The sequence below is a fragment of the Pestalotiopsis fici genome (genome assembly GCF_000516985.1).
Source record: "Pestalotiopsis fici W106-1 unplaced genomic scaffold PFICI_Scf_5, whole genome shotgun sequence".
NCBI classification, from domain to species: Eukaryota; Fungi; Ascomycota; class Sordariomycetes; order Amphisphaeriales; family Sporocadaceae; genus Pestalotiopsis; species Pestalotiopsis fici.
In genome coordinates this window covers 2421960-2434389 of record NW_006917095.1, presented here as the reverse complement: position 1 = coordinate 2434389, position 12430 = coordinate 2421960, and the positions used below count along the sequence as shown (strand labels likewise).

At 49.9% G+C, this 12430-nt stretch overlaps 4 protein-coding genes across 4 annotated transcripts; 2 read left to right on the top strand and 2 right to left on the bottom strand.

The window, feature by feature from the left end:
* Nucleotides 1–314: 314 nt before the first annotated feature.
* On the top strand, nt 315–1303 carry PFICI_08049 (uncharacterized protein; the record flags this gene model as incomplete). Its single annotated transcript, XM_007836630.1, has 4 exons — nt 315–444; nt 504–747; nt 819–1090; nt 1188–1303. 4 exons carry the CDS (start codon nt 315–317, stop codon nt 1301–1303), a joined length of 762 nt encoding a protein of 253 aa, XP_007834821.1.
* A 2906-nt stretch (nt 1304–4209) lies between these two features.
* On the bottom strand, nt 4210–5674 carry PFICI_08048 (uncharacterized protein; the record flags this gene model as incomplete). Its single annotated transcript, XM_007836629.1, has 3 exons — nt 4210–5026; nt 5084–5347; nt 5403–5674. 3 exons carry the CDS (start codon nt 5672–5674, stop codon nt 4210–4212), a joined length of 1353 nt encoding a protein of 450 aa, XP_007834820.1.
* A 3771-nt stretch (nt 5675–9445) lies between these two features.
* Nucleotides 9446–10471, top strand: PFICI_08047 (uncharacterized protein; the record flags this gene model as incomplete). The annotated part of the gene is made up of 1 exon (XM_007836628.1): nt 9446–10471. The coding sequence occupies one exon, from the start codon at nt 9446–9448 to the stop codon at nt 10469–10471; it is 1026 nt and encodes a 341-aa protein (XP_007834819.1).
* A 550-nt stretch (nt 10472–11021) lies between these two features.
* On the bottom strand, nt 11022–12234 carry PFICI_08046 (rRNA 2'-O-methyltransferase fibrillarin; the record flags this gene model as incomplete). Its single annotated transcript, XM_007836627.1, has 5 exons — nt 11022–11064; nt 11125–11587; nt 11684–11843; nt 11884–11946; nt 12004–12234. 5 exons carry the CDS (start codon nt 12232–12234, stop codon nt 11022–11024), a joined length of 960 nt encoding a protein of 319 aa, XP_007834818.1.
* Between the last annotated feature and the right edge of the window lie 196 nt (nt 12235–12430).

Below are 12430 nucleotides of genomic sequence, written 5' to 3'. Positions count from 1 at the left end.
AGACGTCGTAGTAGGGTCTTCTTCAGATGCCAAAACAAGATACCTCGGCGTCGGCGCGGCGCCTTGAGCGCTTCGAATGCGCCAAGAACGAGAAGAATGGCATCCTCCTCTATTGCGATGGGATCATCTGAGTTGTTGAGGCGACTCCGCTTGGCACGAGTTCTGTGTAACATATTTGAAGATATTCGGGGGAAGATGGTTAGCAAGATATAAATCGACTCATGCCTATCATCGTATCTGGTCTATTGCTTGGACCAGATTTCCATCGTTCTACCTGCTCCAAGAAAAGACGTTAGCGAATTTTCCTTCTCAAGATGAAGTCGACATCTCTCATCGTAGGCCTCAGTGCCGTTGCGACAGTGTTTGCTCTTCCCGAGTATCTCAAGAGAGACGGCAACGACACCTGGGTGCCCCAGGAGTGGATTGCCCCTGGGCCGGACGACTGTGAGTCTCCTGACGAGAAAGAAGACGCTGAACCAAAGCTCATTAGAGTAAACCCGCAGCTCGCGGTCCATGCCCGGGACTCAACACTCTGGCCAACCACGGCTACTTGCCCCGCGATGGTCGCAAGATCACCCTTGATTTCCTCAGAGACGCCATGCTCAACGGCTTCAACATTGCCCACAGCGATGCGGAAGGCCTGTTTCCTCTGGCGCTCCAGACCAGCCCAGACTATCCAAACACGGACACGTTTGACCTGGAGGATCTAGGTCGCCACGATATCCTCGAGCACGATATCAGTCTCAGGTATGAAGCACAAACTATGAAGCCGCCTTGTCGAGTAGGCAGCGACGCACTAACCTCGAGCTCGTGACTAGTCGTTCCGATGCTTGGTTTGCAAGCCCCGACCCTTTCAACGAGACCGTCTGGGCCGAGACGACGTCGTATTTCACGACCGACTTCATCACCGTTCAGCAGCTCGCCGACGCCCGAATGGGTCGTCTGGCCACATCGCAGGCCACCAATCCCAACTTTACCCTCTCTGGCCTGGCCGACGGCTTCAGCTGGGGCGAGTGTGCCTCCTTCTTTGAAATCATGGCCGATGGCACTACGGGCACGGTCAACAAGACCTTTATCGACTACTGGTTCCGTAAGTCTCCATTTAGGACGTGTTTTATTTAGTCACACCCCTATACAAGTATTGTAGGTAGTGGCAATGTGGAAATGTGCTGATGACTTGACCGCAGGCAACGAGCGAATGCCCACTGAGATCGGCTGGTCCCGTCGCCCGACTACTATGCAGTCCTCTGAGCGCGAGTACTACACCATGTTGTTGATGCAGGCAGGTGGTGTCTTGCACTAGATACCATTTAAATCCGATGTCAATATATAAGGTTCCGACCATGTTTTGATGATTTCTTGAAGTCAATAAATATGATCATTGCCTCGTTATCACAAACTCGTACCAGTAGGGCGCAGACCGCGCTCTGGAATGGGAAACTTACCTAGCATTAGGTATCTTCACAACATACGTGACAAGCTGCCCTCCAGTTACGGTCAATGTTTCCCCATCAAACAAACATGTCTTACGGAACAGTTGGCTCCACTTGTATCATTGAGCGCTCTGATGACGATTGCACCAGAGGTCTCGGTAGACGTATCACATTGATGATTGATCAGAGACACGAATATCGTAACTCCGAGTCTAGCCACTGACAGCTGTTGTGAGCCAGAAAAAAGAAAATATGTCAGCGGCAGTTGGTGGGAGGGTATGGACGCGATACAATGGGCAGGGATGACGCGGATGATCCGGTGGACCTGGTATATTCTGAAACCCTAGGCACCGAAGCCACTAAAATGTAGCGAACGATGTCTGTTCTCAGTACCCTAAACACGGGTAATTTACATTGTAGAGATCTGTGGTAGCGCCAATCTCCACCACCCACTGCCTTCGTGACTGTGAGCGTGCTGAGCTTTGTGTGCAGACTGAGAAATACATGTGCAGTCCTGGCGACTGTGCGATGTTTTTGAACGAAGCAAAATTATCATGTAATTACTCTGAAAAAAAAAAAAAAAACGTGAGGACGCTGTTTGATGAGTCGAGGACATGTATTCAGACCTACCTACCTAGGTTAGGTATGTAGAGTCAGACGCCAAACATGAGAAATCGCAGACAAAGTCCAAATACCGAGGAAGTGGTGTGATGCCATGCTGCTTTTGAACCCTGAAATGAACAACATGACTGACTCTCTGGTTTGATGTGATGAAATTGCCTCTGCATTCATGCAAAGGGCAGACGCACCCAGGCCCGGATAGAATAGGTCTCGGCTTATATTTTGTAAACAGGGGGACCGAGTCAGGTTGCCTGCGATACATGATACCCCGGATTCGAAGAAAGCCCCAAAAGCAGATTAGGTGGGCCCCTTTAGTAGCTCGCTGCAACCCATGAGCGAGTGAGAATTTCTATACTCGAAGCGGATTGAACTGACGCTGCCCACCCTGGACACTTTGGATGAGAGACTCGCAACCCAACTCGATGATCTTTGATGCGCGAGATGCGTGCTTATGCAACTTAATTGCCGTCCTCGTCAGCTACTACGGATTAGCGTGGCGTAACAAGTCGATAGTCGCGTCGTTCATAATTCCAGGCACCCTGTGATTTTGTCGTCCGATCTTACGCGCAACATGATCAAAGCAAAAGAGATGTGGGACTTTCGGCAGATGTCGTTGTCGAGACTTGATACCTGTGCCCTCCCAAAAGCTGGACGATTTTGAGTGTTGGGACAAGATGGATGGAGGGGCGGCACGGAGGACATTTCCTTGGTAAGAGTATGGACCGTATCCAGCATGCCGTTACGCATGGCGGGGAAGACGCCGAGTCGACCAAAACCCCAGCCCACGTATATCGTGTAGATGTAACCCACAATGATCTGGGGTAGACAAGCAAAGACAAGCAACGACATACCTTGGCATCGGAAGCTGGGCTTGTCACCAAGCATTGGAAACTGTTTCGTGCCCGTGTCTAGCGGGTCGATTGTTGTGCAGGGTTTCTGGGGGGGAATGCAAGGGGGAACAACGACCAGCGCCGAGGTGATTACGGAGATTTGGGTCATTGTTCAGCAACTTCCTAGTCAATCCCATCAGACGCCACGAGGCAGGGAAAGACTCCTCGGTCGGATGCACGGAATTGAGGCTATTTTCAATGATCCAATACATTTCAGAGCCAGACCTGTAAAGTACCTAGGTAAGTAGCCGACACGGCTGGCCTCTACTCTAGAATGGATTGATTCTCCTACTCCTTCAAACCGTCAATGAAGGACATGATTCCTCTATCTTCTCACATATTGTCTGTGTATCTGTTGTAGCAAGGCACAGAGTTTGGAAGGAAAACAGCGCAAGACTGTGCAAATGCAGGACACTTTGCGCGTCAATTTGTGCCTTGCCAAGCAAGTAAGGGGGTGATAGATATACTATGTATCTAGATTTTTTTTTGTTAAAGTTCAGATATTATCCATGGGTACAACAACAATAATGCTCTAGAAGTGCTGTGCCTCGGTGTTGCTTCTGACTGGCGGGCCGATTTCATCGTTATGTGACAGTCAAGTGTGACGGGTAACCGAGAAACATGCAGAAGTCTTGCAAAAGACTTCGTTACTTGCCTGTTCACAGATAAAAAGTGTGCTCTAGAACAGCAGCACATACATACCTACGTGGAAATGAACCCTTGTGCTGACACTGGCCCATGTCATAGTGGCGTTTTTTTGTAAAAAGAAGGTCATTGACCTCCCTGATTGCATCGAGACCGCAGCAGCAGCAACGGCTCCCCTTAGTACGGAATATTTTGCTGATAGTATTGAGGAGATCCAGTGGCTTGGAACTGACAAAACTCGCTTGTGGACAAGCCTGGCCCGTCATGATCAGCTCTAAGCGCAATTACGCGATGTTACCTAGGGTGGTGACATCGCCGCCAGTGTTTGCATCGCCCTTATGCAAGGGGTTGGAGAGACTGGAATTTGCACTTTGTACTTTCCAAACTTTGGGCATTCTTGACTCCTGACCCTCGGCCCAAAGATTCGTAGAATGGGCACAAAAATGGATTAACTTTATGTCTGCAAATAGATGTACGTCATGCACAGAGAGGATTAAAATATAGAAAAGTCTGTATAACTAGGCATTTGAATTAAATAAAATAATAATTGCAGCATGGCTATAGCTAATGTAAAGCATCGCTGATTGCATCCGGGTACAAACCCCATCCAACACAAACTATCATGGTGTCTGTCGTTTCGACTCATCATCAGAGTTGAATCTAGAGGGGACGGCCAGCTCCGTCATGCTTTCTGTGTCATATAAATGTTTTGGCTTGCGACTGGGTCGTTTATAGCCAGGATTCCTCCCAGAAATGCCTCCCGAGAGAGTGCTCGTAGTGCGTTCCGAAGTTTTTGAACGGTGCCTTAATTCGGAAAAGAAGTACTTGCATGCCGACCATGAAGTCGAAATGTAGATGACGGCGTTCCAAAAGCCCTGCAGCGGCAGCACAATTGCGCTCATGAATTCCAGTGGGATAGAGGCCTCGCCTGGGTGAACAACGCTAAACACACGATTCGCCGAAGATGGAATCCATGTGATAAGAATCGCCGTAAAGAAAAGAATTGCGCAACGAGCGTATGACCATGCCGCTGTGTTGGCTTCGAATGCTGCTCGCCGTCGAGTCCGAGGTCGAGCTGTCGATGGCTCGCGGATTTGCACATTTCCTGAAGCGGGCAGCTTGAACTCTGCGCGAGAGAGGCGGTTGGCCCGAACTTCGGACGATATAGTTACTGAATACGCAGCGCTGGGTCCGGCGCCGTGAGAGGACCCTGCGTTTTCTCCATCGCGTCCGAGCGTTGTAAGATCGATATTGTCACTACTATCGACGGCATCTTCAGTAGTGACCATGACTTCGGTGGTCTTGTGTGAAAAGGGGTCATCCATTGTAAGGAGATCGGGATCATGGCTACTATTGAAGTAGTGAAGTTGTTTCCGCTTCTCATAGATATCGCGCCCTGCCCGGAGGTATATAGCAAAAGTAGCTATGATTATGAGCCTGCGAAAACATCTGTGTTAGAAACAACGACATGCCAGTATTGACATGGGTTCTTACCAGACTGGCCCGTAAAAGGTAGCGATACGGAAGATGTCCCACTCCTGCGCGATCCAGCACCAGAGCGCCGCATTTCCATACATTCGACCCCTTTCATCCGAAACAAAGATGAAAGAAAGAGCAGGCACGAACGGTAGACCATAGCAGATCAGAAAATACCATATCTCCATCTTGCGCAGTCGTTCGGCGTCGAACTTGTAGTAAAAGGTGAGATATACATTGACAGCCATGGCCAAGGTCCATAGTGCATCCGCCGGCAAGAACCTATGTCGACAGTTAATACAGAATAAAGAGATATAGACGTGAAATTGTTTCGTACATCTGAATCAAGAAGGCCTGAAACTGACAGCCTGCCGAGTCACGCGCATCGACAAACTGTCTGGCCATGAGCGTGGCAATGTTGGTCATCATATTACCAAAGGATGCATAGAATACCAGTCGGTTAATAGGCTTATGGAAGGCCTTTGACACTGAAAAGGTAAAAATGATGAATATGCATCCTATTATCGATAAAACAGAACCGGCACGTTCGATGGCATTTATGGCTATCTTCTGCTCCAGACTCAAGGAGCCAGGATTTGTCGACGACATGGTGGAAGAAAAATCGGCCAGCTTTCTTGCAGTGATCGTCGGATTATAGAACCTGATCCCGCGTAAGAAGGATTCAGGTATGCGCAAGGGAAGGAGCGCACAATCGCCGGAGGGATCCGATCTATAACAAAATAAATGCTGAGATCATTGGTAAAGATTTGAGAAAGTATTGGGATATCCTTTGTCGACGTTGGTCAGAGGCAACCAGCCAGTTGAAGTAATGTCGAGACTCTGGGGGTAAACCTTGCTTGTACGATGAGATGACTCGCTTTCGAAGAGTTCAGATGGAGAGTCTTTTGGTAGAGTCACTCAAGGACTGCACTACCCGGGTGTTGGTACTGATCCCCAGCGGTTTTATCCGATGCTGTTTATTAAAAAAAGATTCCCAGCAAATATGACAGCACAAATATCGGATATCCCAAGAGGCAAACGACGTGGAAACAGTTTACAAGAAAAAGGTCAGATCGGTTTCCAAAGGCGAGGCCCAAGAAGGACAAAAGAGTCAAAGCACCGACTGAAGGGAACCATAAGTAGCCTCAGCTTAACCACGAACAAGATCTCCCAAGTCGATCAAGGCCATGTTCGCAGCAGGGGTTGCAAAGGGACGACATATGAAAACGGCGAAGAGTATCTTGATCCTTGAACAGGGGAGTTAGTGAGGTCACATACGTGCCGGGTGGAGAGAAATGTGTTCGAGAGCTCATGGAGACCGGGCAAGGGGGGAAGGAGAGGAGGCCCTTCATAGTCTAGTCTGGCTGGCAGAATTGCATCGTATGTATTATTGCTGACTGCTGCTGCCATGGCCATTCCGTCTCAGCGCGGCTACTTCAAGGATGGAGGGAGGGATACACTGGGCTAAGCAACCCGTGTGTACCTTTGGGCCAGGAGGAGTACTTGTCCGCTCGGACACCTCGAGACAGGGCAGGGCAGGGGTGGTTCACAAACGCGGGGGGAGGGAATAGGCGAATGAAATGGTCTGAGAAGACTCTTTTGAGGTTTTGTTGCTTTCCCAGCGCTGTTTGGCTAATGAGTTCGTTGCTCATCATATTTTCAGCCAGGGTAGACTTTGGGACCCAGCAGCAGGGAACGACGCATCCTACCCCAGCTTGGCATCTCTCGGGGGAAAGGTTTTAGTGTGCAAACCCTGGTTCGGCAACGCACAATTGGTTATAGTGATGCATTTCTCGGTTGGGCACCACCCCGATTCGACCTCATCCGACCGACTAACTTACCTAGCAAGTGACTTTGACTGTAACAGGGTCTTGCCGTGTTATGTTCCCAGCGAGCTCAAGTGGTAGCGTCACATCCATGGCTGTCGCTCCAAGTCGTCTCCAGGTTTGAAAGATTATGGCTACGACGGGGTTGAGATGGGAGATTGTTGATCAAGGGCACAGACGAACAAAATCAACACGTTGCGACACTAGTAACGGCAACCAACGCAAAGGCATTGCTTGCTTCATATCCGTAGGGCAAGCTGACGTGCACAGATGCTGCTGCTACAGCTGCTACTACTGCGCAGTGATGTGCTTTGCTCCAATGCCGTAGCGCAGCGCGACTGACCAGCTATGCCAGCTTTTTTACTATCAAGACAATGTACTGCATTGGTTCAGGTAGGCGAGCTTGGCGAGGTATGTAGGTGTGCTTGTGATGGTCGTACCGGCCCCCCTCGCAGCGGCACGCTTGTAGCGGCCGCAACTTTAGCACTCGCTCGGATAGCTCCAAGTGGTCATCTTCATAGCTTTGTCTCAAGACGGAACGTCAAGTGCGCTCTTGTTTTAACGGGGCCCAGAGGGAACATGAGACCTTTTTAGGTTGACGGGCTGGAAAAGAAACGTTCTTTCGTCCCGAAACAGTTGCCCAATATTCAATTTCCAGGGAGCTCCTGTAGTAGATGAGATGCGTCTTCCCGCTTGCGCAATCGGTGCATCGTCCAGCCGTTGACGCATGGCAAGCGTTAAGCTTCTTTCTTATCTAGTTGAGAAGAAAAAGAAAACAAGAAAAAAGCACCCTCAAAGACACTTGACCAAATCAATGTGGCGGCTAGATTACAGACATTAAAGTGAGATCTCTTCAAAATAACAACCAAAGGTTCTCAGATTGCTCGTGAGGCTTTTCCTCCGCTGTCAAGAGGCCATAGAATACATAGGTAAGAGAGTGGAAAAAACCACAATCCCGAAGTGACACTACGCTCGTGCGAGTACCCAGCACGGTTTTTTCGTGCCAAGGAGAGTAGGATCGGGTCAAGTCAGCAGTAATGAAGAGCGCAGCCGTCCAGATCCTCATCCGGCCCTGCCGGGTCTCGACAGTGCTCTGGATACCTATGTAGCCCTTTCACATCCTCCCACGACTCAAAATGGAATGACATTGGCTCTGAGCTGCTGCGATGCCATGGCTGGGGAATGCAGTAATATCTAAAGAAAGTGTATAGCCATCACTACTACTATCATTCTTGTCGATACACTCGTATGCATTGCCTCTACGGTACGTTGAGCAACTAACCGTGTCAGAGTTTTACAGCATACACAGTACGGATGTTTGACAGGCGAGGCGAATATGGAGTTGTGTAAGGAGACACAACACCAAGCAAGCACTGCTCTTAACGACGTTTGCTTCCCTCGGGAAGTCCTGCAGCTGCCCATGAGCCTGTCAAGACGTCCATGTGTACGACAAATGACTCGATATCATCCAGGTCCCACCTCTTGACAACACTCTTCGTCCTCCTTGTGTGCGAGTCAAAGGACAAGACTATCATCAATTCCACTTACTTGACAGGTCCATGTTTAAAAAGCTGGGGGTGGATTATCTGGCATGACATATCTCTCTCGCACCAAGGAGATCAGTCAAGACGTCTACGTGGTGTTTCCGTCGGTTTCACCAGTCAATAACACATACTGAAACCAGTATTATTGATATATGCCTTGCATGGACGGTGATTCCTAGCTGGCAACTCTCATTCACACAGCCCTTTGTTTGAAGCCTGCTCTGTCAATTTCTTTCCTTTTTCTCTTATCGTAGTACCATCGTTGCCTTCGGTTTCAACCGATTTGATTGCTTGAGCGACTACAAGACAACAAAATCTTTCAAGGAACTGTACAGGGCAGAAACAAAGCTGTAAAATGATATTACTTGTTCATGCTATTCTTTCCTACCCTATACACAACTTTTTGACTGATGGGACTGCCATCGGAAAGATAAGATTCATGAGATCCATTGATATGGCAACTTCTCAGTCAAGTGATTCTTAGTCTTAAGCAAAGATCCATCTTAATTCCATCATGGTGTTCCGGTATCTTCGCAGTCCTCGTCTTTGATATTGAGAAAGTTTCACGGAAGCCTGAGGATCCCATTCTTTCAGTGTTTGAGATGCAAGAGCGGGAGTGCTGCTGAACTCCAAGTGTCGCAGAAGAACAATGGTGTCCAAAGACATCTCCATTCACATTCTCTTTCAGGCAAGTGAGAATGTGCCAGAACAGATAGATCGATAGTACGGGCAGCAGTGACCACGCTTCTATAATCACATTGCTTCCCAACTTACTTCACCGGCGTTCTAGAACATTTCTTTTCTCCTTCTGGTCGTCTAGCACCATTTCGTACTCAACTACAAATACTCTTCTACATATGCAGCAGTGAGCCGCGGCATGACAAAAGCCAATGTAGATTCTCATTTCAGCTATTTACAGGCTTTGGACCTAATGTGACCTAGATGGCGAATATAAAGTCCCATGTCGAACCACATCTCAACCAATGTGATTGAAACCACGAAACTCAAGAATGGCTCGCAATAGAGGCAACAGAAGCAGGCAAAACAACCGGCGCGGCAGAAGTGAGGAGGGTAACAGTGTGCGTGACAGCTGGTCAGCTCGAGGCGGCCACACCAGCACAAATCATGATTCCAAGTTCGGACGTGGGCGGCAGCACGACAGGCAAAACAATTACCATCAAAATCGCCGCCACCATCTTCATCAACATCACGCCTATCGCCCTGGTCAGCAGGCATGGAACTGGCAGCAAGGTCTGAGCAGTGAGGAGAACGACACGACGGATAGCTCAGACCTGGACACGTCAGATGCTGACATGGTCAGCTTGAATCAATTCCCCCCAGCCGAAAATAACGTCTTCTCCCTCCTCCTGCCCCCAGCATCAAGATCTGCGGCAGCCGCGACGAATAGCACGTTCCGGTGCTTGCGAGGCGACTGTGCCCGGATCAAGAAGAACCTCGACTGGATCAAGCGGAGGGACCGGCGGCTCCGCCGCATGATCCGACTCGCGCTGGAGCAGCTCGGGCCTCATCTCTACGACTTCTTGTTGGACAGCGACGAGGAGGGCGGTGGCCATGATGAAGACGTCGAGGACGATTCAGACTCGATGGACTGGACCCCAGAACCCACTGTACACCTCGTCGTCAACGCCACTAGTACCCCCAGCCTCGAGTTCTCGCCCCACGAGCGCACCGGCGAACATACCGGCCTCGGGATCATCTGGAACACGACTCCCTATCAGGCTCATTTCCCGCCAGAGCAACCGCCAGAGCAACAGCCATCACCATTGGGCGCTTCCCAACAACTGTATCATCATCAGCAGCAGCAGCAACAACACTCGAATATGAACATGGCTGGAAGGCCGTCGCCACAAATGCGTCAGCAGCCACAGTCACCTTATCACCCACAATACCAACAGCAGCCACAACCATTGGAGCACGAATTGTTGCATCAGCAACAGCAAACATACAGGCAGCATGCACCAGCTGTAGACTGTGTCTCCAGGATGCATGCTTATAGATCCGATGCCCACGTGTAGGAGCAAATACTGTGAGAGCTGTATGGGCCAAGAAAACGTGGTATGCACAGTGCAGTGTTCGTGATAAAGGAGCACATGTGCAATCTTTGACTGGGCCCCAAATTCTCTGAGGAAATCACTTCGTATTCTCAAATGGTTCTGGTGCAAACTTTGTACCGCCCGAATTGAGAGATCCGTCAGACGGAACATTCCGGTGCGCTCCGTGTATTATACTTTGGGATATGCGTCTGAGCCGTTGGAGTTGTTTCAATGCGGGTCGAATGCATGACGGATTTGATTGATGTGTAAGCAAGACTTGCAGCAGATAGTCACACAAGATCATAGAGGCATGAGTTCGGTAGGTGGTATCAGCCGTTTTTTTACGCCTTGCCGCCGATGAGAAAATGCATAGAACTAAGCAAAAATAATGACCTGTTTTTCCCCAACGCCATTTTCGCCGATGCCTGGTAATATAGGCGCCAACCACAAGAACCCTGAAGGAGTATTCACACATTAGAGACTGCTACACAGCACATCATCATTGATCCAATCTCTACGCCCAAGGGAGTAGTTATTTCGCCTCCTGGTATTGACCGATAACGATACAGTGATCTCTGTTTGGGTATTAGTACAGGAATGTAAAGGGTTGCGCTAATGGTATGGGGAGAACTGACCTCTCGTAGGGCTCAAGGGTAAGCTGCTCTTGAGGCTTGATGCGCTCTGCCCTCAGCTTCTGAACCTCTTGTGCGAAGACAGCCTCAGCGGGAGCTGTGCTGTCGATACAGTTGGCCTTGATGGAGATAACAACACCACCACCAACCTTGAGGAACATGTGGGCGTTCAGGGCAACGATACGGGCCTGGTCGGGCTGGGCAACGTCGGCAAAGATACAGTCGACCATGGGGACGAGCATTCTGTATCTGAGAGGGTGACGGGCATCCTCAACAATTGGGATAACGTTGGTGCGGTTCTGGGCCATGTTGACAAGATCACGGCCAGATCTGTGAGAGAATTCGACGGCGTAGACGTTTCCGGTCGGGCCAACAAGGTCGGCAACGTGACTGACGGAGGTACCAGAGGCAGCACCAAGGTAGAGGACCTTGGCACCGGGGTGCATGTAGATGCGCTCAATACCACCTGTTTATTGTATTAGCACATGTCACTTGCGAACCAGGACTCTCGAACTGTTCACAGCAGTTTACAGTAAGAGAGCGACAGACTTGGTTCACTTACCAATAATACCAGCAGCCAGCTTGCTGCGGAAGGGGTTCCATACACGGTACTCGACCTTGGTAGAAACAGGTGCACCGTCCTCACCCTTCTCAGAGTTCTCAACAGTGATGCGCTTCTCTCCGTAGACCTCAAGGCCGGGAGCCAAGCTGCGAGTCAACAACTGCGACTGAGGTTAGTAATTTTCCCACTGCAGAAGATACAATGTTACTTGCGTGATCCTCCTTTCCTCTCGAGACAAAGACACCTGCGTGACGGTGGGGCTCCTGTAAATCTTGTCAGTTATACCATTTCGCGAAAATCTTGAGCAAGAGTGAACTTACAACGACAACCTTTGCGCCGCCCCGGGCACCACCTCTGGCACCTCCACGGCCGCCACCACGAGGAGCTCCGCGGCCACCACCACGAGGTCCTCCACGGCCACGACCGCCGCCAGGAGCACCTCCACGACCACCGCGGAAACCACCGCCGCCGCGACCACCACGGTCGCCGCCGCCGCGTCCTCCTCTGAAGCCACCACCGCCGCCACGACCTCCTCTAGGCTGGAAACCCATTGTGTATATTTAATAAGAAATGATCGGTAGCGAGATTCGTATCGATGGGAGGTAAGGACGAAAAGTCGCGATCGTCTGGTGGGGCAATTGGTGAAGAAAAAAAATCCCAAATGTCTTTGGCCGTTGCCTCAAATCTTGGAGCGAGCGACACCTCTGCAGAGCTTGACGAAAAAAAAAAGTTTCTGGAGCTACAGAC